Here is a 22842-nt window from a genome sequence, read left to right as displayed (position 1 = left end):
GTCTTCAGGGCCCATAACTCAAGGTACGCCCCTCGTACTAGGTCTATAAAGCTTGCCTGGTCTATAAAGCTTAAATAAGTCTGGGTGAACATGATGGGAAGTCGGGAAGGAAAAGGACCACAGTGCCAGTTGATCTTGGTTCTTGTTTTCCTGAGTTCAAGGATAACCATTTGCTTTTATTATTTATCTTTTTATATAAATGTCTTCTCATCCACAAAAAACATAGGAAATGCTCAGTCATGTAAATGTTACCTGAATAAAAAATGAATAGGAATAATTACATAGTTTGCCTTTTTCACATTTATTTTTTCATTCCATTTCAGTTTGCACAGCAGATAACTGGGATGCGGTTCTGTGAAGCAAGTGCCAAGGATAATTTTAACGTAGATGAGATATTTTTAAAACTTGTTGATGACATCTTAAAAAAGGTAAATGCATACTGATCTGGTAAGTCTTTAATGTAATTTATGTGCTTGCTGTGTCAAAAGGTAACAACTCTCTGAAAGGTACGATGTTCTCAACATTAGTTTGATTAGAGATGATAGTTGCGTTACATTTTTCAATCACTGGACTTGTGATATCATGTCTTCAAGTCATTGATCATCATCGGTATTGGGTGTAATTTTAACAATTGTTGTGTTGAGTTAAGAGGTGCCATATTTGTTGTTGTTGTGCAAATCTGAAATAATCAAGTTGCAGTGAATAAGTGTATGTTTTCTTTTAGCAAAATCAGCCATCCAGTCTTTTGTGCTTCATTCGAGCTAATTTACCAATCTATATCCCATGAATTCAGAAAGTTAGCCAATCTTTTTTCATTTGTTTTGTGCTTTTACATAGCACTAACATCTACTGCTCAAAAAGCATATGTAGGCAAGCACATCAGAACAATTGATGGTAGAGTTTTAAGAAGTTAGAGTACCTACAGGGAAGTGTAAATAAGAAAAGCCGCTTTGCATCCATTTGACAAAAAAAAAAGCGGTAGTCTATGAACAAGATTGAAACAATTGGTCCATTACCCAGCTTAATAACATGTAAGAAACATAGCAGAAAAGTAGTAGGGTAATGTTTCCTTCATTTATATCACTATTATGGAAGTATGCTACTACAGAATTGGAGTGCCTATAAACAAATAAAACCTGATCAAAAGCCATCATCAAGCTGAACAGTTAATGCTCAAAATAAGGATTTACCATCTGTTTGGAAGGGGGGGGACAATCGTCCCAGCGCTTTCGGATGAGACAGAGGCCTGGAAGTGTGCAGTAGGGACTCGTGGAGTGGACAGGGGTTAAGGAGGTGGTGGCAGGGACCGTAGTGCAGGGAGGGTGGGGGGGGGTTTGGTACAGCGAACATGGGGAACCAAACGCCATCTTAAATAGTAGCAGCCATATTGGAATCGAGGCCTAACTTCATGCTGCAGCCAGGGCCGCAGCCCGAGCCACACACACAGAAATAAAGCATATGCATGCAGGAATAGATTGTAGCTTGGACACTGGTGAGAAAGGCCAGCGTTGCAGATATTCATAGAGCCTTCATTGGCTCATGTTGCCAACATTTGGTATCCCAGAAGGAATGCACCCTTCAAGACCACGAGGGGATTGAGAGCTTTCTGTGACAAGCGATCCCATGAGGAGGGCACAAGCCTCCGACCTTCCCTGTCCCAGCTCCAAGTAATAGAACTGAATAGCCCCAGTCCCCAAGACCCCCAGAGCATTCCAAGGTACCAGTCAGTCCCAGACCACCAACCATAAAACTGTTAGACCCCCCATTCGATCAGAAAAGATCTGAAAATGGACCAGTTGCCTTCACCATAGGTTTGCATGATTTGTGCTGGGAGGTGCCGGGAGGGATAAAACAACATAGCTAAAATGAGGGTGGGGAACTTTGGTTGGGCACTAACGTGTCTGGAAGTTGTTAGAAGCGAAGACCTCGAAGTGTACTATTAGCCCATGTCTGCAGTACCAGGTGCACATCAGGTCGGAGATAGAGCCAGTAATGTTTTTCTTCACATAATTGCCAATTAGTTGAAACTTTGTGCCTGATGACGTGCAAGGAGGAGCCCACGTGAAAGAAGATGGAACAGACGGGGCTGGGACCAATGGCCTGGCATCCCCTATGTATGGAGTAGGTATACTATGTATAGGGTCGCACCAACCAGCCATTCGTATTTGTACATTATGTAACGTCATTGATGAGGCTGTATGTCTTCATAAAGTGTTTGTACGGGTTTCGCCAGAACGTTACGTGGCAGCAAAGTCCTTTGCTGGTGCATTTCTATTTTTGTGCTGTGCTTTTTCCCTAGTGGGTTGTATTTTTTCTGGTGTGAGCGTTTAGGGCCTTCTCTACATTTTTGATGACCTCCGGCATGATCCCAGTGACCCCTGGGAAGATGGAGGCTTCCAGGCTGCATCTGTGGAGGGGATGCACCCTCCTGCAGTGACCAGTCCCACGCGTGCAACCTGCAGCAGTGTAAAGGAACCATGTTCACAGAATTCCTATCCGCTCTTTGAAGCGGGGCGCAGCTCCTAGGAGAGTACAGGTCGTTGTTGGGACCCTGTGACAGAAGCTCGGGTGAACATGCAAATGTAAGTACACCTCTTGCAAGCAATAACAAAGGGGGTAAGAGTGAGTTGGGAAGTTGTGTGTGTGTGGGTGTGTGGGTGTGTGTGTGTGTGTGTGTGTGGGTGTGTGTGTGTGTGTGTGTGTATTTTTTATATTATTATTATTGAGACAACAACGAGGAAAAAAGGAGTGTGGGTTCCTCTCAGAGTAAGGGGAGAAGATGGTGCAATTTTATTATTGTGAGAAGGAGGATACAAAGGTAGGAGCTCCGTATAAGTAGGCGGCTCGGCTTTCTTTGCCCAATGTATTTCAGGTGGGGGAAATAGGAAAAGTAGTGGTTGTTGTTTTACCTTATTATTTTAGTTTATTGTTTCAGTGTATTGAGCTATTATTGTGAACTTGGTGGAGGCCAAGGGTGGCCTTGTGTAAATAGTGTGAGGGGTGAGAAGAGTGGCAGTGAGTGCAAAAGGTGGGGTGGCAGGTAGGTGGGAGCGGAGGAGTTGTAGTGACGGTTACAATAACACTTTGCGAAAAATACAACTAGAAAAATCTTTTGGATATACCATTGTTAATATGGGGAGAATGACTCTGCTGGAGTATATGTATAGTGTGTTGCCATTATATAAGGATAAAATAGAGAAGGACCACAAGCAGTGGCTGGTAGAGACCCATGGGGGAATGACCCCCCACTCCCTGCCAGAGCACAGTACTAATAACAGAGAGATATTAGAGCAAATGAGCATGTGTCTAACCGCTAAGTATAAAGGTAAACAATTGCAGAAGCGAAACGCAATTTTAGACTTGTGAAAAATGGTGGAGGATACTGCCGGGTGTATGCCCTGACGCGAAGATAGTGCCCCCCCAATTGTAACCATAACTGCGCCAGAGGAAGTGCTGCAGCCCGCTTCTAGATAGGGGCTCTATCCACTCACTACCCGCCCAGCCACAGGATACATCATTCCAACATATGTGCCCCCCGCCCCGCGACTGCCACCGCTCCACCCCCATAACAACCAAGCACAAACAACATTACACAGCAGGAGACCAAATCGCAGAAAGAGTAAGAGGAGCCATTGGAGGCAGTGCAGGCAGAGTTGACCCGGTTTAGGGCAGTAAAAGAAGGGGAGAGCAAACCAGGCTGTGTGTTGGACGAGTGGAGGGCCAGAGATATTTTGTTTAGACTGCATAGCATCGCTTTTAAGGATGTACGTGTCAAGAACCACGGGAGTAGAGGTCGAGGGGCGGAAAGCGCAGGTTAAGGCACAGTGAGGTCGGACAGGGAGGCACACCAATAGGTACAGGAAGGAGACTGGGACAGTGTGGGAAAATCTTAGGGAGGTGAGGCAGAAGGGGCTCAAGAAATTACGCCAAGGGTAGAAAATTTGTGGGGTGAGCGATGGAGCAGGTTTGGGTGGGTAGCAGTGGCAAGGAAAAAGGGAAGCCTAGAGCGGGGCAAGGAAGTAGGCAAGCAAATGCCGTTATTGCATAAGGCACCTGGGAGGGCTCATTATGAGCCATTGGCGCAGATGGATACAAATAACCTGATTTAAGGTGCTGGGAAGTGGATATACGCCTTTGAGAAACAGACAGCTGGGGTTCCTATGGCAGTTGTAGACATGAAAAGTTTACTTGTTGCAATTGTGCAAGACCAGGCCAGGGACGTGTGGGTCAAGGCAGGGTACCCAGGAGTAAAACTAGATGGTGATACGTACAACAGGGCCCCTTTTTAACAATATTAGGACACAAGTGTGGGACGCATTGTGACGGGCGTACCCCCACACACTGGACTTGCAGTCTATAATGTAGTACACCATGGGGGATGGTGAAGATGCTGCTGAGTACATTTTAAAATTGCAGGAGATGTGGCGAGCAGTGACGGGTGACCACTGGGACTGATCAATTCCTCTTTTCTATCAAGAGGGGAATCACCCAAGGAAGCTCAGAAAGCACTCAACAAGATAGTGGGCATAGAGAAGGGGTGGGCCGAGGTCCAGACTATAATGATACACCATTGCAAAAGGTTTAAAGAACGAGAAGAGGAAACTGCTCAAAGGTTGCAGGCAGAGGAAGCAGAACTAGTACAGAAGAAGTTAGCTAAAATAGCAGTGGAAGGGTCGGTGATGGCGAACACTGAGGTAAATTTAGTGGAGCAGGCTGCATCTCGCGCAGATGCAAGGATAGCAGCATTTTGGCAATGTGGAGGACAGGGGCCATGGGGTGGCGGACCCCTGCGTCAGTATCCTAAGTGGAGGAGGAGGGTTTCAAGGGAGTAGAATGGGCTGAGTGGGGTCAGTGGGATGGAACCCAGAGATGGTATAGGATCATCTCGGTGTTGGAGCTGTGGAAAATGGGGACATTTTCCAAGAGTGCAGAAGCAGACAGGGTATAATGCATACAATCAGCCTGTCCCGGCATTACCACAGCCACCCAGATTCACCTCCATTCCGCCTGAAATACATCATGCCTACACCCAGTTGCCCCCAAACCCCCCACACATGCAGGCCCAGCAGAACACCTTGTATGGAGGCCAATTGCAGACACCCAATACAGTGCCGAATAGAACAGTAGCACCTTACCAAAGGGTCAGTGCCATGGGAAGAAACCCCTTTACTTTCCCAGGTACAAATACGTATCCTGATTAGGACAGCTCACAGAAAGCTCTTGCGTGCTGTAAGGAACTCATGGTGGCAACAGTAAAGACAGACACAAGTGATCACAGTTCAAGGGTGTTTATTAAACTGTATAAATGGGTTGGGAAAACACCTAATCTAACCTAAATCTAAGATGTGAGCAAGCTACTGTAATGTCCGTCTCCGACGCTGGTCTGGGTGGCGCCGCAGGCAGCAACAGTATAGGGTGTCTATGGCCCTTCCCAGGATGGTGCTCGGCACTAAGCGTAACATTCCAGTCTCCGGCACTATGTGGACCGGCATGATTGCTCCGACCCTTCAAGTGCCGGAAGCAGGATATCAACTGCCTGCGGCTGGGGATTTTTGCGTCGCCACACTCCTTAGAGACGCTTCATAAGTTAACCGTTTGCTAGCTTACTACTCCCAGATTACTAGTAACCCCTTTTTTAATCCTATTTTCTCGAATTCCAGTTGCCTCACCCCCCCCCCCCCCTTGTCTCCCCTGAGCCTCGTGTGGCTGCATTCCTATCACTCCAATCCTGCGCCCCTTGACAGGCGGAGACTCCGCCCTGCAGGTCTCCTCTTTCGCAGAACATTACATCACTACAATCCATGCAGCAAGGTAGGCTTGCTACACTCTAGAAACCATTTCCACCTCTGTATCCTACGGTGCTTACTGCTGTTCTCTCACGTTAGTCATTGCAGCCCAGACTCAATCTCTTAAAGCACCACAAGCAACTTGCCTCTCCCGCATCCACTCAGCGCTCCAGCCAGGTGAGGGTCTTTCCAGTCTTCCCTATTTCCCTAGCCAGTTTCTAGGGTTACGCTGATCTCTCTCTCTCTCTCTCTCTCTCTCTCTCTCTCTCTCTCTCTCTCTCTCTCTCTTTCTCTCTCTCTTTCTCTCTCTCTCTCTCTCTCTCTCTCTCTCTCTCCACGCAGCACTCAGATGATGGACCGCCCCCCGCTCCATCTGGATTTCCAGTTTCACTCCAGTGTCCATAGGGTACAAGTCATTTCATTCAGATCTTCCCTTCTGGTAGACTCAGCACTAACCTGTCTATGCTCATTTCCCTTAGGCCCAGCCTTCTCCAGTCACAAGTCATCTTCTCTACTTCAGCTCCACGGATCAGAACCGGACCTGCACCCACTCCTCATCCGTAATCGCATCCATCAGGGCTTTCTATCCCATAGGGTTTCCCTGGGGGTTCTGCTCCTCTCTGACCTCTCATTGGACCCAGGGGGAATAGGGCACTCAGGGGAATTCCTCATTGACATCCGTTGCTGAGGCTGATCCAGGTTAGTGCATGTTATACTTGCAGCATACCTCTGTCTGTGCATAGTAATCCATGACAGAAGCGATGCATACGAGGTGGATGCTATGGATCAGATCCATCAACTGATGTCTGCTATGCAGTCTCTTACCCATGAGGTACAGGGTCTTAAGCAGGAGAATGTTTATCTCTGGGAACCGGTTGCCTGTGCTGCTTTGGGTCCCGGGATTCCACCAGTCTCTCTGCCTGGAGAGAAATATGACAGTAACCCTCATAAACTCAGAGAATTCCTTGATGCCTGCACAGTGCAATTTGCCTTTAAGGCCTCGTTCTTCCCTACAGAGGGAGACAAGGTAGGGCACATGATATCACAACACATAGGAGCAGCCTTAGTGTGGGCTACTCCGTTAGTCAAAACCAATAATCCCATACTGGATTTGTATACTGCCTTTGTGAATGGCTTGAAGAACATGTTCAGCAGGCACGAAATCAGTCTCGTCTCAAGAAAAGCTATTCGATTTCAAACGGCGCTCTCAAGACCTCTTAACCTAAATGACATGCTTTAAGCAGATGTCGGCCGAAACTGCATGCCTGCCTACGCTCTAATGACACTATTCAGGACAGGCCTTACCAAAGACCTTAAAGATGAGGTTTCAAGAATACCTCTGTAAGCACATAAGTGATGGGTCGAAGGTTTTGAATGAATCTGAACCACTGGCATTGCTCTGGGCAACCTTCCACACCACCATTTTTTAGCCCGTCTGCGCGATTGCAAAAGGGGTCCAGCAATATGCAAATCAGTCAGGTACTGCCACCAATGGTAGCAGCCCAGCCTGAACTGCTAGGCCAGGTCCCCTCTGGACGGAAACACAAGCGACCCCAGACATGTTTCGGCCTTGTTGGGCCTCCTCAGTGAGGTGCAGCTTGGTTTCCTATGGTGCAGCGAGCAAGGGACCCACGTCTGGGCATACCCTCTTTCACATAGTGAGACAAACAACTGCAAAGTCCCTATTGGCCTTTTAAATGTGTCTATTCAGCTTCACAAGGGTACAAGTGTGTGTGTGTGTGTGTTAGATTGAGCAACAGGGGCGCTTACACGACGATGATACCCACTTTTTAGGGCCTTAAGCAGGGCTGTGTGCTGGCATCCCAGCTAAGGTTAGAAACTGCCCTCCAAAAATTGGCAGCAGGCATGTCATCTGGCTGTTTTACGTTGATACGGGCAGAACACAAGAGGTGATGGTTGGAAGGTTTACAATTAATCTTAACCTGTGGCATTGCTCGGGGCAACCTTCCAGACCATCGTTCTTCGCCTGCTAAACCATTACAAAAGGGGAAAGACCATATGCAAATCAGGCTTGGTCCCACCCCAAAAGGGACAGTCCAGCCTGAACTGCTTGGTCACATCCCCTCTGCACGAGACTGCAAGCATCCCCAAACATGTATCGGCCTTGTTGGGCCTCATCAGTGAGGAGTACCTTGGGTCTCTAGGTCCAGCAGACACAGGACCTACGTCTCATACCCGTCCCACTCAGGGTGACTTTAGCAAAACACAAGAGGTGATGACATTATTTTGGTTGACTACACATATATAGGTCTCCAGAACGATGAGAGAACTTAGTTTGTATATGCATGAAAATGGCTCTCATTGAATCTAGAGAAAACTAAGTACATGCACTTTGGGGGAAAGAAATACATAAAACACACTATGCATATCCCAGAGGGCGCTACTGAACGAGTAGGCAGTTATCCTTAACTTGGGATACCTATTAGTATGGCTAAAGTACAAGAAGACCTGGATATGCATAAAAAGAAGGTATTGTTCCTTACTTCCATGATTAAGAAGATTGCCCACCACATTTCAGGTTACAGTAGGAACGGGGTGGTCCTGCTTTATTATTTAAAATGTGTTTATAAGATTTTTAATTACAAAGTCTGATATAATACCAAGGACTAGAGATGTAATACATAATCATATAAACATAAAAAAGCTAATTAAATACAGGAGTTATAAACTATCAGGAGAAAAATAAAGCAAAGAGGAAAGGAAAGAGGGGGAGGGATGTAAAGGTATAAACAGTGAGCCAAACTAGAACAAAAGATGCACATATTATTTTTAAAAAACTTTCAGACATATAAATCATTAAATGGACCCCATATTGCATTATAATCTCCTAGAGATTTTTTCCATATGAAAGACTTTTTCTGACAATACCATACAATGCGTCCATTCCTCATGCAGTGGCTTGTCTGAACTCTTCCATTTTTTTAAGATCATTTTCGTGGACATTATTAAAGCTCTGTACAACCAGTATGTTGTCTCATAAGACACATTCGGAATCAATGACAATTTTCCCAAAACAATAAGCATTGGCAACCTGGGAATATTACAATTGGTCACTATCTCCATTCTATTAATAACCTCATTCCAATAATCCCCAGTTTTGCTACATTCCCAAAACATATGCAAGATTTTACCCTTTGCAGCTTTACATGACCGGCATAAGTCTGTTGGTAACAGTTCAGAGTCTTGCATCTTGGATGGCGTCCAAACAAACCATGAACAATTCTTCGTTAGGTGGATCTTCAGATCCAGATCTACCTTAATCTGAAAGATGTTGCTACTTGTCTGACCAAACAACGCCTGATAAAACCTGCAGTTGTTTCTCCCAGAATAAACGCTTCGAGTTAGCAGTGGAGGAAGTTCGAAACAGTAGACAATAGAACATTGAGGAAGACATGGAGTGTTTTCCCCCAGAAGACAGCTCAACTCTGGTTCATTATGCAATGTTGCATTAAGCGTGAAAAAAATAGCACCAAGAATGTTGGATAATAATTGACACTTGTGTACCTTCCACGCATGTAGCTTAAATTTGAAGCCTAAAAAGACAGTCTGTCAATCCATCTCTAATCAAGACATCTTTAAGCTTCCAAATGGCAGCTTTCTGCCAGGAGCACCAATGTATCGAAGAATTGCACAAGGTAATAGCTGGTTGTACCAGAAGCTTGATTCAAGTGACAGCAGGGTTTTAACGTTATTTTCCTTATGGCCTTTTTTACCAGGCTTCTACAGTATGATGAAACTACTAATCTATTCAGCCAAAGTTTTTCCATTGTCAACAAGCAGTCCACAGGAATGGGAGACAGTATCATTCACAACTCTTATTTAGCCATCCAAGAAGGCATCGTAATGAGAACGCTGAATGATAATTCTTCAGTATTCGATAACCGAAACCAGCATCCTTGACCGGAAGCCTCAAGACCTTAATGGGGATATGGGATCTCTTTATCGAACCCCAAACTGAATCATTAAATATGTTCTGGGCCTCCTTCAAAATCTTGCTTGGGAGTGGAAGTGGGAGCATGTGAAAGAGGTAGAGCAATTTTAGGAGGAGAGACGTATGGAGGAGAGACTTTTTGATGGCACTAATTTAACCCCATAACGTGAGATTCAATTTAGATCAGCGCTTACAATCTGAGATTATATCTTGTAACTTGATATTAATGGTGTAGATCAATAATTGTTGAATAGTGCTTCTTAATTGAATCCCCGGGTATTTGAAATGGTCTTTGGACCAAAGTACAATGGGCATACTTTATAAGCAATGCTTCTGCCCAGCGGTCTTATATGGGCTGGAAGCTACAATGATGGACCCGGGTTCCCTCAGCTTGCTAAATGGCAACTTCTGGAAAGGCATAATGGAGATTCCATCTTGTCTACCAATGGCTGGTGTTTGATTAGAACTAGGCCTGACCTCATTAATGGGACATATAAACTGCACCTGTGGTATACAGTATTTAAAAATGGAAAAGGACCCATTGTGCCAATTACTGGGCATGATTTAAACACTAATGCAGGGGCCTCTTTAAGAGAATTCAAATGTATGAAAGATAAATTGTTTGAAGGTATTGATTGGACCCCCGAAAATGGTCAGAGGGCTTTCATAAAATGAAGACGACTTTTGTGAAAAAACTAAGATCTAGTGACTGGTGCATGAACTTTACCCATTTAGCAACTCTGAAGACTTATAGCCAGTTTTCAATGTTAGGTCACACCATGGCTGTAATACAAGGTTATCTGCAATTGTGCCCCTCATTTGATTTGAGGGGATTTGTATTGTTATTGAGGTTGGGCCAGCTCCCTACACTTGCCATACGTGGCCCCCAAATGGGCCTTGTAGACTGTGCAACTGAGATAAAGTGTTGGAGACAAATAGGCACGTCATGACTTTATGCACCACTCTGGAAAGCACTTATATGTGTCATTTGGGCGTTATGTCCATGACTACGAGAACATCAAAACAAGTGTGTTCTGGTTTTACTCTTTAAACTCCAGTAGTATGGCCATAAAAATTGCACTATACAGAATCTGGAAATTGGTTATCAATAAGTGTGATGGGTCGTATGTATAGATGGTGTGAAGTACACCCCAAATCAAGTGTTTTTATAGGTTGTACATAATGATGAAAAAGTGCGTGATTGCCCTACATTTTATCAGTGTTAGGTGCAGTTTTACATTTTTAAATTAAGGAAATGTAAACAAGAAAGGCTGAATTTGAAAGTTTTTAAAATCTTTGGTATCTTTTTTGGAATTGCATTTGTATGACATGCATTACTTACCGTAAAAGCATTTCTGATGATTGTATCTGCTTAGATTTGCATGCTGTGCATATAGTCTGACATCCAGTGGTCACCGCGGAGTATTGCATCTTGTCTTTCGACAATCGAAAGGGGACGTCGACATGGGCGTGTCTGTAACACTATCCCTAACGTGACGTGTAGTGTACCCAAAATCCCTCACACGTCGAGGTCCCTCCGATTGTATTTTTTCTGCCGTGAGGGAGCCTATGACTAACGTGAGTGAGTACAGAAAAGAGAGAAAGTACTAAGACGTTTATGTTCCTTCCATCCGAGCGGGGAGGAAGAGTGGGTGCATGTGAATCCAAGCAGATACAATCATCAGAAATTCTTTTACGGTAAGTAATGCATGTCTTCTGATGCTTGTTAATCTGCTTAGAATCACATGCTGTGCATAGACTAGCGAGCAATACCCGGAGGTGGCATGTGAGAAGGAACAGTAGAGAAAAGATGTCTTAGTAATGCTTATCCCACTTGAGAATCAGACCTAGAATGAGTGTCTAGGCAATAGTGTTTTGTAAAGGTGTGTACAGAACTCCAGGTTGGCGCTTTGCAAATGGACTCTAGGGGAACATTTGCAATGAATGCTATGGAAGCCCCAGTGCCTCGAGTAGAATGTGCTCTAGGCTTGAAGGGCAGTTCTCTCTTGGCCAGAGTCTAACGGAGTGTGATGCATTTGACAATCCATTTAGAGATATTAGATTTGGAGACAGCGTCTCCCTCTCTACCTGCTGCCACTGAAACGAAAAACTGATTTGTCTTTCTTAATGGTCTAGTTCTTTCCATGTAAAACATGACCGCCCTGCGTACATCCCAGTGTGTGCAGGCTTCTTTCTCCCTTGTTTGAGGGGTTCTGAAAGAACATTGGTAGTTCTATGGATTGGTTCACATGGAACTTTGAAACTTTGAAATTAATTTAGGCGCAAACCTAGGGTGAGTGCGCAGAACTACCTTATCTTTATGAACTGTTACAAAGGGTCTAGGACTGAGAGCTCTGGTAGTTCATTAACTCTTCTAATGGAAGTAATAGCTATTAAAAATGCAGTTTTTGTAAGTGAGATATATAAGACTTGATTTATGCATGGGCTCGAAAGGAGACCCCAAAAATCTTGTTAAAACAACGTTTAGGTCCCATTCGGGAGCTGGGTTAGAAATGGGAGGTGAATTCTCTTAACTGGTATTTCAAGAGTAAGTGAGCAGTATCAAATAGTTACACAAATGACAGCAATTACTATGATTCAGGCAAACACTGACTCAAGGTTTTCAAGTAAAAGAATATACATTTATTTCACTCTTCAGTTATATAACATTTCACTTATTCTAAGCAGTTTAAAAATCACACTCTTAATACACTACACCACTTCGCTTAAATTCCAGACAAGCTAAACTCACAAAATGAAGTGGGAGCAAAATGGCACTCCAGCAATTTAAAAGGGAGGGAAAGACAGAAGTTAACATAAATTGAATCACACCAACAGGTACTTCTGAGTAATTACTCAGGGCAATCGAACAAGAGAGACTATAATGATAAAATCAGATAGAAAAGGCTTAGGGCCAAAGTCAATGGTTCAAAAGTCTTTTGCTCAAGATAATACAGTTCAGTGTAGTTCGCGGTAAAGTCCGTGGCACGGTTTCCGGACGAGGTTGGCTGGTAGAAAAGTTAGTTCAAAGAGAAGAGAAGGTCAAGCCCTTGGATTGGAGAAAGATTTCAAACACTTTCACCGCAGCTGAACGAAACGAACAACCGGATTTGCACAGTACCTTAAAACGGAGAGGGAGCTGTAGCTGAGGCAGAAGTTCCTGGAAGTTCCTGCAGGCACACGGTTCCTGAAGCGACTGTCGGACTGATCAGAAGTAGGAAGACTGGAGGGTCCTGCACTAACCAGGGAAGAAACCAGCAGCAGAGCAAAGCAACAAATAAAAGGTGCGCTCCTTAAAACCCAAGCAGGGTCCGACCTTCCTGGCTATCTGGCCCACTGTAGCTCTGTACAGCGAATTCCATCAAAGGAGGGTTCCTGGTTTGCAGTTTGGGTGAACTGGTTGGTCCCACCAGCTCAATGGAAGAAGTTTCCTGGAGGATCTTCTCTGTCGTCGGATTCTGAAGGTTCGGATCTGCAGCAATGCTTCATCGGGCGGTTCAGTCGTGGTAGGGGTCCTCTTCTGTCAGTTCCTCGTAGGTTCTTTCGTTCCAGTGGCGACTCTGCTCTTCCAGTCCCAGAGACCTGCTTTTTATGCAGTTTTCCCCCATTCATACAGCCTGGCTGTCAAACACACAGCAGGGTGGCTGTCCTGGCAAGGACAGTCGCCCAGCCAATCAAACAGGAGTGCGACTTGGGTTACCAAGGGAACCCATGGCAGGGGTCCTAAAACCCCTCCCTCACATCCTGCCTACCCAGACTCTCAGGCACCTAAAGGAGGGCTTCTGTTTGGAAGCCCGCAAAAAGGCAATGAGCAAAGGGACCAAACCTAGTTTGGCACGCAGAGTAAAACACGAGAAAGACATTTACAAAAAGAAATGGCGAATAAACCCAGCCGGAACCGTAATAAAATATATATGGTCAAGCAGGTTTATGTTTGAGGCTAATATAATAGCCTAAAACAATACCATGGTTATTTAAGATAACCGTGGTATAAAAAATAGGGTAGATATCACTGCCAGCAGCCAAGTCTTGGTGTAAAGGGAGCGAAGCAATGCTCCAAGAGACGCTGACAAAAAGGGATAGGAATTAAACCTTTCCAATACTCCATGGTAGATGGGGTGTACTGGGTCTGTGGTAAAAGTGACTATATAAAGTTAATGGCAACTTTACCTTTTCTGGGGGACAGTAGTTGCCTCAGAAAATGGAGTCGTGGGAAGTCTAAAAGACAACCCTGTGTTAATGCACTGAAGATGCTGTGTAACACACATGGAAGAATATGGTGCCATGGAGTAGGTGAGGCTCCAGTGCCCAAGATTACACAAAAAGTAGAAATACACATAGCCAAACACATTGTAAGAGTGGGAAAAAGGCTCACAATCTTACCAGGTGAGAAAAATGAATCCTAGAAATCCAGCAAAGCTGCTGAGAGACTCAGTAGGTAAGGGGAATCAACCATTTATGAGAATTCTCCCTAACATGCCTGAGTCAAGTAAATGAGTCAGGTACAAAGCAATATGAGTGGGAGAGCAGTCAATAGGATTGATGGTCTTAGAGTTGCAGCAGATAACAAAAAGTTTCCATTTGCTAGAATAGCAATATCGTGTGTTAGGTTTTCTTGCCTCCTTGAGTATGTCCATACACCTTTGAGGGAGTTGTAGGTGCCCAACTCTGACCTCGGGAGCCAGGCCGCTAAGTTCAATGTTTGTGGGCATGGGTGAAGTGTTTCCCCTTTGTCTTGCGACAACATGTTGTACGGGCTAGACAGTTTCATTGGAAGAGATGGAGACATCTCCATCAGATGAGCGAACCAGGGTTGGCGGACCCACATGGGGTCCACCAATATCATTGTGACTGGTTCCTGGTGCATCTTGTGCACTATCTTGTTTAGTGGGGGAGAAAGGGGGGAGCATAAACAAAAGGAGTGACTTATTGTACACAACTGTGGACCCCCTCCTATGTGTATCGCTGCAATCCAATTCTACAGAGTCTTTCCCATCCGGCCTCGCCTTATGTCCCAAACCGAAATAATTAGGGATTTTTGTTCCAATCAGTGTCGTTTTTGGTTGTTCACTGCATGGAATCTTCCCATGGTTGGTAGTACGGGTATCTACTGCTTCTGTTTCCGTGCCTCCTGCTGTTGTGGGCGGATGAGTTCCTGTGGCTGTCTTTGACCACAATACGTACGTGCCACCCTGCTTTTGGATTTCCCAGCTATATTGCTTAGCTACTCGCACGAAAAAGAGGGAGCTAGTAAAAGGAACAACACCATCAAAGATGGGAACGAAGATTTGCAGGCAGCACCTACACGCAACTCTGCAAGACTGCAGGACTGTAGTCACTTAGAAACTCACTTGCAAACGTGCACATTTGTCTGTACCTCGACAACTGCTTATCAGGACTCAAGACCATATTTATTTATTTCATTTGTATAGGGCACCAAGTCCATAGACATCGAGGCACTGGTAACAGGCATTCATGTTACAAGAGTAAGACATTGTTCTGCAAGGGTACGGCATTTATGCTACATGGCTTGGGTGAGTGAATGTCAAGTGTGCCATGGCTGGGGCCCTCAGATCGCTTCAGTGGCTGGTGTTGAAGGTGGTCAAGTGAGCAGGAGCTGCTGGCTGGGGAAAGGAGGGGCATCTGGATATCTCTTTTGAGAACAGTAGGGTCGTCAGGTGCTTGTGGAAAATCCAGTGTGATTCTTCAGCTCTCAGTGGTAGTTGTAGCGCGTTCCAGTTTTTTCAGTGATGACCAGGAAGCTCAGACCCCTTATCTCTGTCACCTGAATCTTGGAGTGGTGAGGCGGTGCAGGTGGGTGGTGCGGGTGGGCCTTGTGGTCTGTGCTTTTTCGAACTTCTGTGACCGGTATGTTGGTGCTGTTTTGAAGATGCATTTATGCGTGATGACTAAGGTTTTAAAGAGAATGCGCTCTTTGATTGGCAACCAATGCACGCACCTTCTCGCTGTCGAAATGAGTTCACGTTTGGGGATGTTCAGTGCAGTCCTAAAAGCATTGTTTTGGATCACTTGTTGCTTGCTGAGGTTGCAAGTGCCTGCAAATAGGGCATTTCAGTAGTTGAGTCCCCTGGCGATGGTGAGGCGGCTGTTAGTGGAAAGGAAGGGTTTGCAGGCGTTAATTAGTTTGGTTTACGCTGCTGAGGAAGAGATAGCGTTGACGTGCCTTGTGAGTGAGAGAGCAAAGTAAAGGTAAACTCCCAGGGTCTTGAATTCACTTGAGACAGAGATGTTGAGCCCATTGATGACATTTGTAGGCTTTGTCCAGTTTGTTTAATGTTGTTGGTGTGCTGACTAAGAGGATCTCAGTCTTATCATTGTTGAGGTAGAGTTGATGTGATGGCATCCATGTCTGGATGGTTAGACTGGCTGAAGGGTTTTTGAATCGCCGTTAGTCGCCTGTGATGGGTAGGAGTAGTTGTGTATCGTCGGCCTAGTTGGAATATAAGATGCCTTGGGAGTCTAGAAGATCAAAAAGGGGCTTTTAGAAGATGTTATACGAGGTGGGTGGTAAGCATGAGGCTTGGGGGAATCTGCAGGTGACGGGGCTGGAGGGGCTGTAGCCGTGGGAGAGAACACTCTCATGGATCGGTTGGAAAGAAAGGAGGCAATCCATGAGATGCATTCTGTGGAGAAGTGAGCAGCTGAGCTGATGTACTGGCATAAAATTTGATGATCCACGAGATCAAAGGCAGCTGAAAGGTCGAGAAGGAGTAGTGCGGCTTTCCCAGCATCTTTGAGTTTGTCCATTTGATTCTTTAGGTCTAGTAAAGCAGACTCAGTGTTGTGACCTGGTCTGAACCCAAATTGTAGCATGCCTAGGAAGTTATTGGATTCTAGGTGAGATTGATTCTGGGGGTTGCTGTGCGGAATGGGACTGTGCTGATGGGGCGGTAGATGGTGGGAATGGCTGGGTCTAAGGTGGTTTTTTTTCATGAAGGCTTCCTTGTCACATATTACTATGGAGCACAAGACTCCACAATATTACCACTCTAACTATGTATTTATGTATACCTGGTGTGGGATACAAACCTGGGCATTTGTCCTCAGCCCCAACTCCCACAAAGCTGGAACATCCCTGTTTGAAGTATGGGGATTTTCAGGCAGAAAGGCGCGAAAATCTGCGTTTTCCACACAAATAATTCCATGAATCAAGCAGCTCATCTTTTTACATACAAACAAATCTGTGAGGCTATAGGCGGCCCGAGCTGCTTTTATCACAGCGGGTTTGAGGCATAAGCCATCTTGTGCTCTGCTGGTGTAGGTCGCCATCAGGAACCCTCCACTTCACTCAACTGCCAATTAAAAAAGGAAATGCAAACTCAATTGACTCTTGTCTCGGTACCAATTGGATGTCAGACAGAACGTGGAGTATAATTGAAATTATGAATTCCATTTTATATCTTGTATGCCAAAATCTCCTTGGCACTCCTCCCTTTACAGTTGGGCAGCCACAGTATGCCACCATTAGGTTCATGTCTTGTCGGGATCCTGTAGATAAAGAGTTCTGCATCAACATCAATCTTCTGGAGCTCAAGAACCATATTTTTGGATCTCTTCCATTCTTTCCCTCAACTAGGGAGTCCAAAGTCTTATTGCGAACAAACAATACAACACCCTTGTTTTTTACCTCTGCAGGGGGAGCAAGGACCCCAAACTTGCATAGGGGATATGAGCTACTCACCTGGCAAGTGCTTCCCAATCTCTCTCTCTCTCTCTCACTCTCACTCTCACTCACTCTCTCACTCTCTCACTCTCTCACTCTCTCACTCTCTCACTCTCTCACTCTCTCACTCTCTCTCTCTCTCTCTCTCTCTCTCTCTCTCTCTCACTCTCTCACTCACCCCCCAGTGTTGGGGCAGATACATGGATTAAAATAAAGATTTGCTCAGCAGGTGCTAAGAGCAGCTCTTGGGTATCGGGTAGTAGGAGCTACCTCAGGCGATTGAGGAGCTATTATGTGGCCAGACCATAATCTAAATGTATTTTAAATGTTTCCTAATGCACCTTTATTCATATTCCCGAACACATACAGTTACAGTACATACATACAGTTGAGGAGTTGTCTCCAACACCTATGCCATCACGTCGCCCCCTGCACCACTTGACTGACGCTGTGCGCCCCTCTCTGACACCCTGTACAGCTGTACCCCTCCTCTGTGACCCTCTGTATCCTACCCCCGCTGTATATCTGTTCTGTTACTTCTGAAAAGCGCTCTGTTATGCATCTGTACTGTTGTATACCTCTGTAAAGCGCTCCGTTGTGTATCTGATATGATATAATGATATGGCATTTATAACGTGCCTGTACACAAGTGTTGAATACCTCTGTAAAGTGCTGCGTTGCTTCTCGTAGCTCGGTCCGCGCTCAATAAATACCCTAATAATAAAGTTAATGTCACATGGCTAGATTTGTATGGTACCAGATTGTTTGGGAAGTCACAAGTGGCTTCTTGTAGAAGTTGGTGTAAAGCAAACCCAGGTGTGAGGATTTAGGCAGGAGCTAAATAGTTCCCAGTTATTTTGATCCTTGCTTCTACTAGATATTTATGCGACACAGGACCACCAAAGGTGGAGCCTCTATTCCTCGTTGAGTGGTCTTGGCGCAGGCTCTCTGGGCTATGAGCTTTCTTACCCCTGGTACTGCTATTTATTTTTATAGTTGCCCCCTTCTTTATGCCGATTGTGATAGAGGGACACAAATGGAAATGCAACACTGATTGCCATCTGATTTTTGATACCGCCACCGCCATGTGGCCTATTAGGGTGTGGTATTAGGATATCTTGAAGTTCGCTTTGAGTCAAAAAACAAAGATGCATCTCAGCAGAGGGTGTCAAATTGTACATCGTCCCATTTTGTGCTTAACAGGCTGATTTCTCAGAGCTCAATATGATGCCAGCAAATGGACCAGCTTCTGCCACTTCTGTCTGGCAAAGGAGATTAACACTTTAAATATTCCTTCATTTTAGATATTACCTGTTTTGCTATTAAGTTGGATTTATGCAAGACATGCCTGTCGGCTGTAACCGCGTATTTTAACTGTCTGCAGCAATTTTGCATTGGCCAATCCTTTTGTCAAAATTTAAATTAATGGCCTTTCCCAGTTATATCCCTATTAGAGACCCATGTGAAATGTAAACCATGTGAAACAGTTTCAGCCAATTGCATGGCTGCCTCTACCCCAATCAAGGTGGCCAGGAGCCACTTCCCCCACTGAGGGGTTGTGCCATTCCTGAGATCTGCTTTGTTGTGCTAACAGTGCAGTACGATTTTCTCAACGACTGTCGTCCTGCCGAGCCATTCTGACCTCCTTGGGCCATGGTCCCCAAAAAGTCCCAAGAAGGTACAGCTGCAGAGTTTCCAAGCATCCAGATCTCAATCACCATATATAGGCTGCTCCACAAGTTATAGTATCCACCGCCACACTCGCCTTTGGTGCAATAATGGATAAATTGAAATTACAGACACATAGCTCTAAATTGGCACAGCGTGTGCAGTAAGGAAGCCTCTGCAACTGTGGCAAGAAAGCAGCCTTCAATGCACATTACTGTAAGCTACCATGTAAGCACTAGTTAACCCCTAAGCTCTCACACCAAATTTTAAAAAGCCTAGTCTTGCCCATGAGAATTCTCTAAAGCGGGTTTACCTAAACTGCAGAGACGTGTTGCAAAAATGTGTACATGGCTTGAAAAACGCATCGAAATTGGGGGGCCATTCAACATTCTTTTGATTTTAGATGAGTTCATTTTCTATACTCCACTGCCTCCTTATTTGATTTCCATTTCTACTGTGAAAACATGTTGCTCAATCTTCTTCAAATTGTGCACCTTCATTACTTTTAAAAGCTGTGAGGGCGCAAAAGTAAGGCTCGGACACAAAGGTGGCCTGTTTTGGGGCCAAAACTTTTATCATATGAAAAATGGGTGGAAAAATGCCTCTTTCCCTAAAACTAAGAGGGGTTTCCCTGCCTCTAGGAAACCTAATGAAACTGTCAAAGCATCCAAATTAAGTCTGTCCCTTTTGTGACTCAAAAAGCCTACCTCTGTCCATAACACTAATTTAGTGTACATAAACTAACTGTGCAAGGATCTCTTCTGAAAGTAATGATGTTCTTTGTGAGTTCAATAAACAAAGAAGATCCCAGACTCTTGCGTAAAAATAGCAGAAATAAAGAAATGTTCAAAAACTGTATGCTCCCAAATTAGGGCTGTAAACCTTTTCCCTATATTCCTTGTTCAAGGTGCTCTTCTCCTTTTGGGGCCTCTCGGGTCTATCGTTGCTTAATCAAATGTCAATAGGTAGTTCACATAATCTCTTCTATAAGCTTTGCTAACTTGTGCTAGTAAGTTGGCACTCTTTTTGCCAAGTACAGGAATTGGTATACTGTCTTTTCTCCTTGGTGTGAGTTCCTGACTCACAATATAATTTATTGGTTCACTCTCCTGCCAAGCAGTAATGCTTTTATAGAATTTCTTATTTGGGTGCGGGTCCTTACTCGCAATATTCAACTTGCCTTTGTATACTCTCCTGCCAAGTCTTTGCCCTCCTGAGGACACCGTGAGTCCCAGACTCGTAGCATTCACTGTTGCTTGGTCCGTTCCAACATTAACTGGCTCTTTTTGGGTACAGGTCCTAGACTCACAAAATTGTTATTGGTTTCTGTTTCTGACTTTGAAATGGATGCGTGTCCCTGTCTTGCACCCAGTTTCCAGGGTTCCAGACCCTCCTATTCTGGTCACTGCTTTCGCCCTCTGACTGCCCAGGCCTCCTGAGCTACTCGGGTCCCTAGCGTACCTGCGTGCTTCCGTCTGTAATGTACCGACATTTTGGAGCGTCTGCAGCTTCGCTGGAGGCTCTGGTCATGTTCCGGGCTTCTTTGCAGTCGTCAGCGCTTTCCTTGGCGTCTGCTTCTTTCCGGCAGCATGTCCTCTCTGCTGGCGCTTTCGCCTGTGCTCTGGGAGCCCGGAGGTCCTGGCTCCTGAGATCTTGCTTGTGTTCTCCTCCATCTCTGTTTTCGGCTTCCCTCCAGCTCGCTCTTGCCGTCTCGCTGCTGTATGGATTGCCGGTTTCATCCTCGGAGGATCGATCTCCCCCATCAAGTCAGCTGTTCCAAGTTTAAGCTCCTGCGGTGGAAAAGGGAGTTTCTTTGGACCAATCACATTTACTGAAAGAGTGCTCATTCTGCTTCCCGAAAATGATCTTTGGACTCTTCTCAATATATGTCAGAGGGTCAAATGTGAAACTTTCTGTATAATTTACGGTTTGGAACCTGTTAAGTATATGACATTGACTAGGTTGACAATAATAGATATGAGCCATATCACAAGGTTCGAGGGTAGGAGTTAATGTTGGAGATGGGTTTAGTGGTACTGATGCAGGGGCATACCACGTTCTCTTAAAGTAGTCATCCCTAATCCCATAAGAAAAGTCCCTCCCCCATGTTATCCCACTTCTGTGCACCACCCTCGGGTATTTTCGTACTTTGGCCGCACCGCCCTGTCCCCATGGGAAAGGGACATCCTCCTGCTAAAGGGCTTTCCCAGAGCGTTTTGAGGAAGAGTTGTTCTGAAATTCTTTTTCCTCCTGGGTTTCCCAATCCCAGATGGGTAAGTCTCGAACTTCTGTCTCTTCCCAGGTGTCCATAGGGGAATATCTACTTGGGGCTTTTCCTTGGTGTGATGATTCAAGGTCTCTGTATAAGCTTGGGTGATATCTGTGGATCCTATATTAATGTCTGCCTGATTTGGGGTACCCGTTTAGGTATCACTCCCACCAGGACTTGTACCTCCACCCCTGAAATAGCGGTGTGTATGTTAGGGGGAATTTTTGTGTTTTTCCATCGACACATTGGACTTTTCTCCTTGAGGTTCTTACTTCACCCTGAGGTATTATTTTGGGACAGATGACGCATCCCCTGCTCCCTGTATCTAATTGGGCTAGAATCGTTTTATTCTTAATCATAACAGGGACTTAATATATGGTATTTTGGTTGTCTCCCGTACAAAGGTACTTTTTTTTTCCTTTGCTCTTTTTGTTTCTTTTGTTCTTGGGGTGGGTCGTCTCAACTGTCCCTTTTCCGGTCTCTTTCCGCATCAGTGATATCTGGGTACAGAGGATGGAAAAAGTTTGAGGGGGAAATTTTGTGTTTCCCTTCTTTTGTTTCCCCGCATGGTCTCGAGTAGGAGATGGCAGTAGAGAGGATGGAATGTCTCCAGCTCCTATTATGGGAGTGTCCCTACATGGTTGGCCATCCCTGTGCCTTTCTGGTGTCTCCAACTCCTGGGAATTATGGGAGGCTGACAGCAGTAAATATTTCTTCTTCTTTTGCCCCTCCTGAAAGTTATCTCAGTGTGAGACCTCAGGAGGAGGGACCTCTGAGTTCTCCTGTTTACCGCAGAAAACTGAAGGTTCTAATCTGTTAGGTTGTTCCAGAAAAACATTAGCCTCTTGTTCCCTTTTGGATTCTGATGATGTTGTGGTCCCTGGAAAAAGGCTTCTGGGCTGGTACCTCTAAAGTTTCCCACTCTTCTACTTTCGGGGGGAGGACTGTTTCACAAGAAGGTGGGGATCCGAAAAGGCTGGTGTTTTCAGTGGAGGTTCATAGAAGAATCTCACTTTGCTGGGGAGACAAAGGAGAGAAACGTAGAGGAGCATCAGGATCTTTCTCCTCTTCCAGGGTTGTTTCCCAGGAGAACCCGGGATACCCATAAAAAGGGTCGTCTGTTGAGCTAGGTGGACTGCACACACACCCATTCTTCAGAACCTCACAATGTTCTGTGTGCATTTGTGCAGAGGATTCAATATAAATGCTGCTAATGGAAGATTTGGAGTGAGTTCTTAAATGTTAGAAAGGTTCCTCAACATGTTATTATCAATCCCCTGTTCATGACCTTCAACAGGTCTCTTCCTCATGGGGAACTAAGGACACAGATTTCCTCTCAACATTCTTTTCCTCACACGGGTTACAGATTTATTTCATAGAGGGTACTGCTCTCTTTATCAAGGTCGTCTCTTGGGAAGGAAGGTCTTTACTTTGAGAAATTGTTCTGGGTTGGTTCTCTAGTCAGTGGGTCATGTGAGAAACC

General features: G+C 45.1%; 1 protein-coding gene across 1 annotated transcript in view; it reads left to right on the top strand.

Moving 5' to 3' along the window:
• Window positions 1-22842, top strand: part of RAB12 (RAB12, member RAS oncogene family) — a 430907-nt gene that overhangs the window by 390994 nt on the left and 17071 nt on the right. The window contains exon 5 of the mRNA XM_069620750.1: window positions 324-428. Coding sequence (XP_069476851.1) covers window positions 324-428 — 105 coding nt within the window. The remainder of the gene's footprint in view (window positions 1-323; window positions 429-22842) is intronic.

The sequence above is a fragment of the Ambystoma mexicanum genome, chromosome 5q (genome assembly GCF_040938575.1).
Source record: "Ambystoma mexicanum isolate Mex_15411 chromosome 5q, UKY_AmexF1_1, whole genome shotgun sequence".
Lineage (NCBI taxonomy): Eukaryota > Metazoa > Chordata > Amphibia > Caudata > Ambystomatidae > Ambystoma > Ambystoma mexicanum.
The sequence above is the reverse complement of the archived record's forward strand: the minus strand, read 5'-3'. Positions and strand labels throughout refer to the sequence as shown.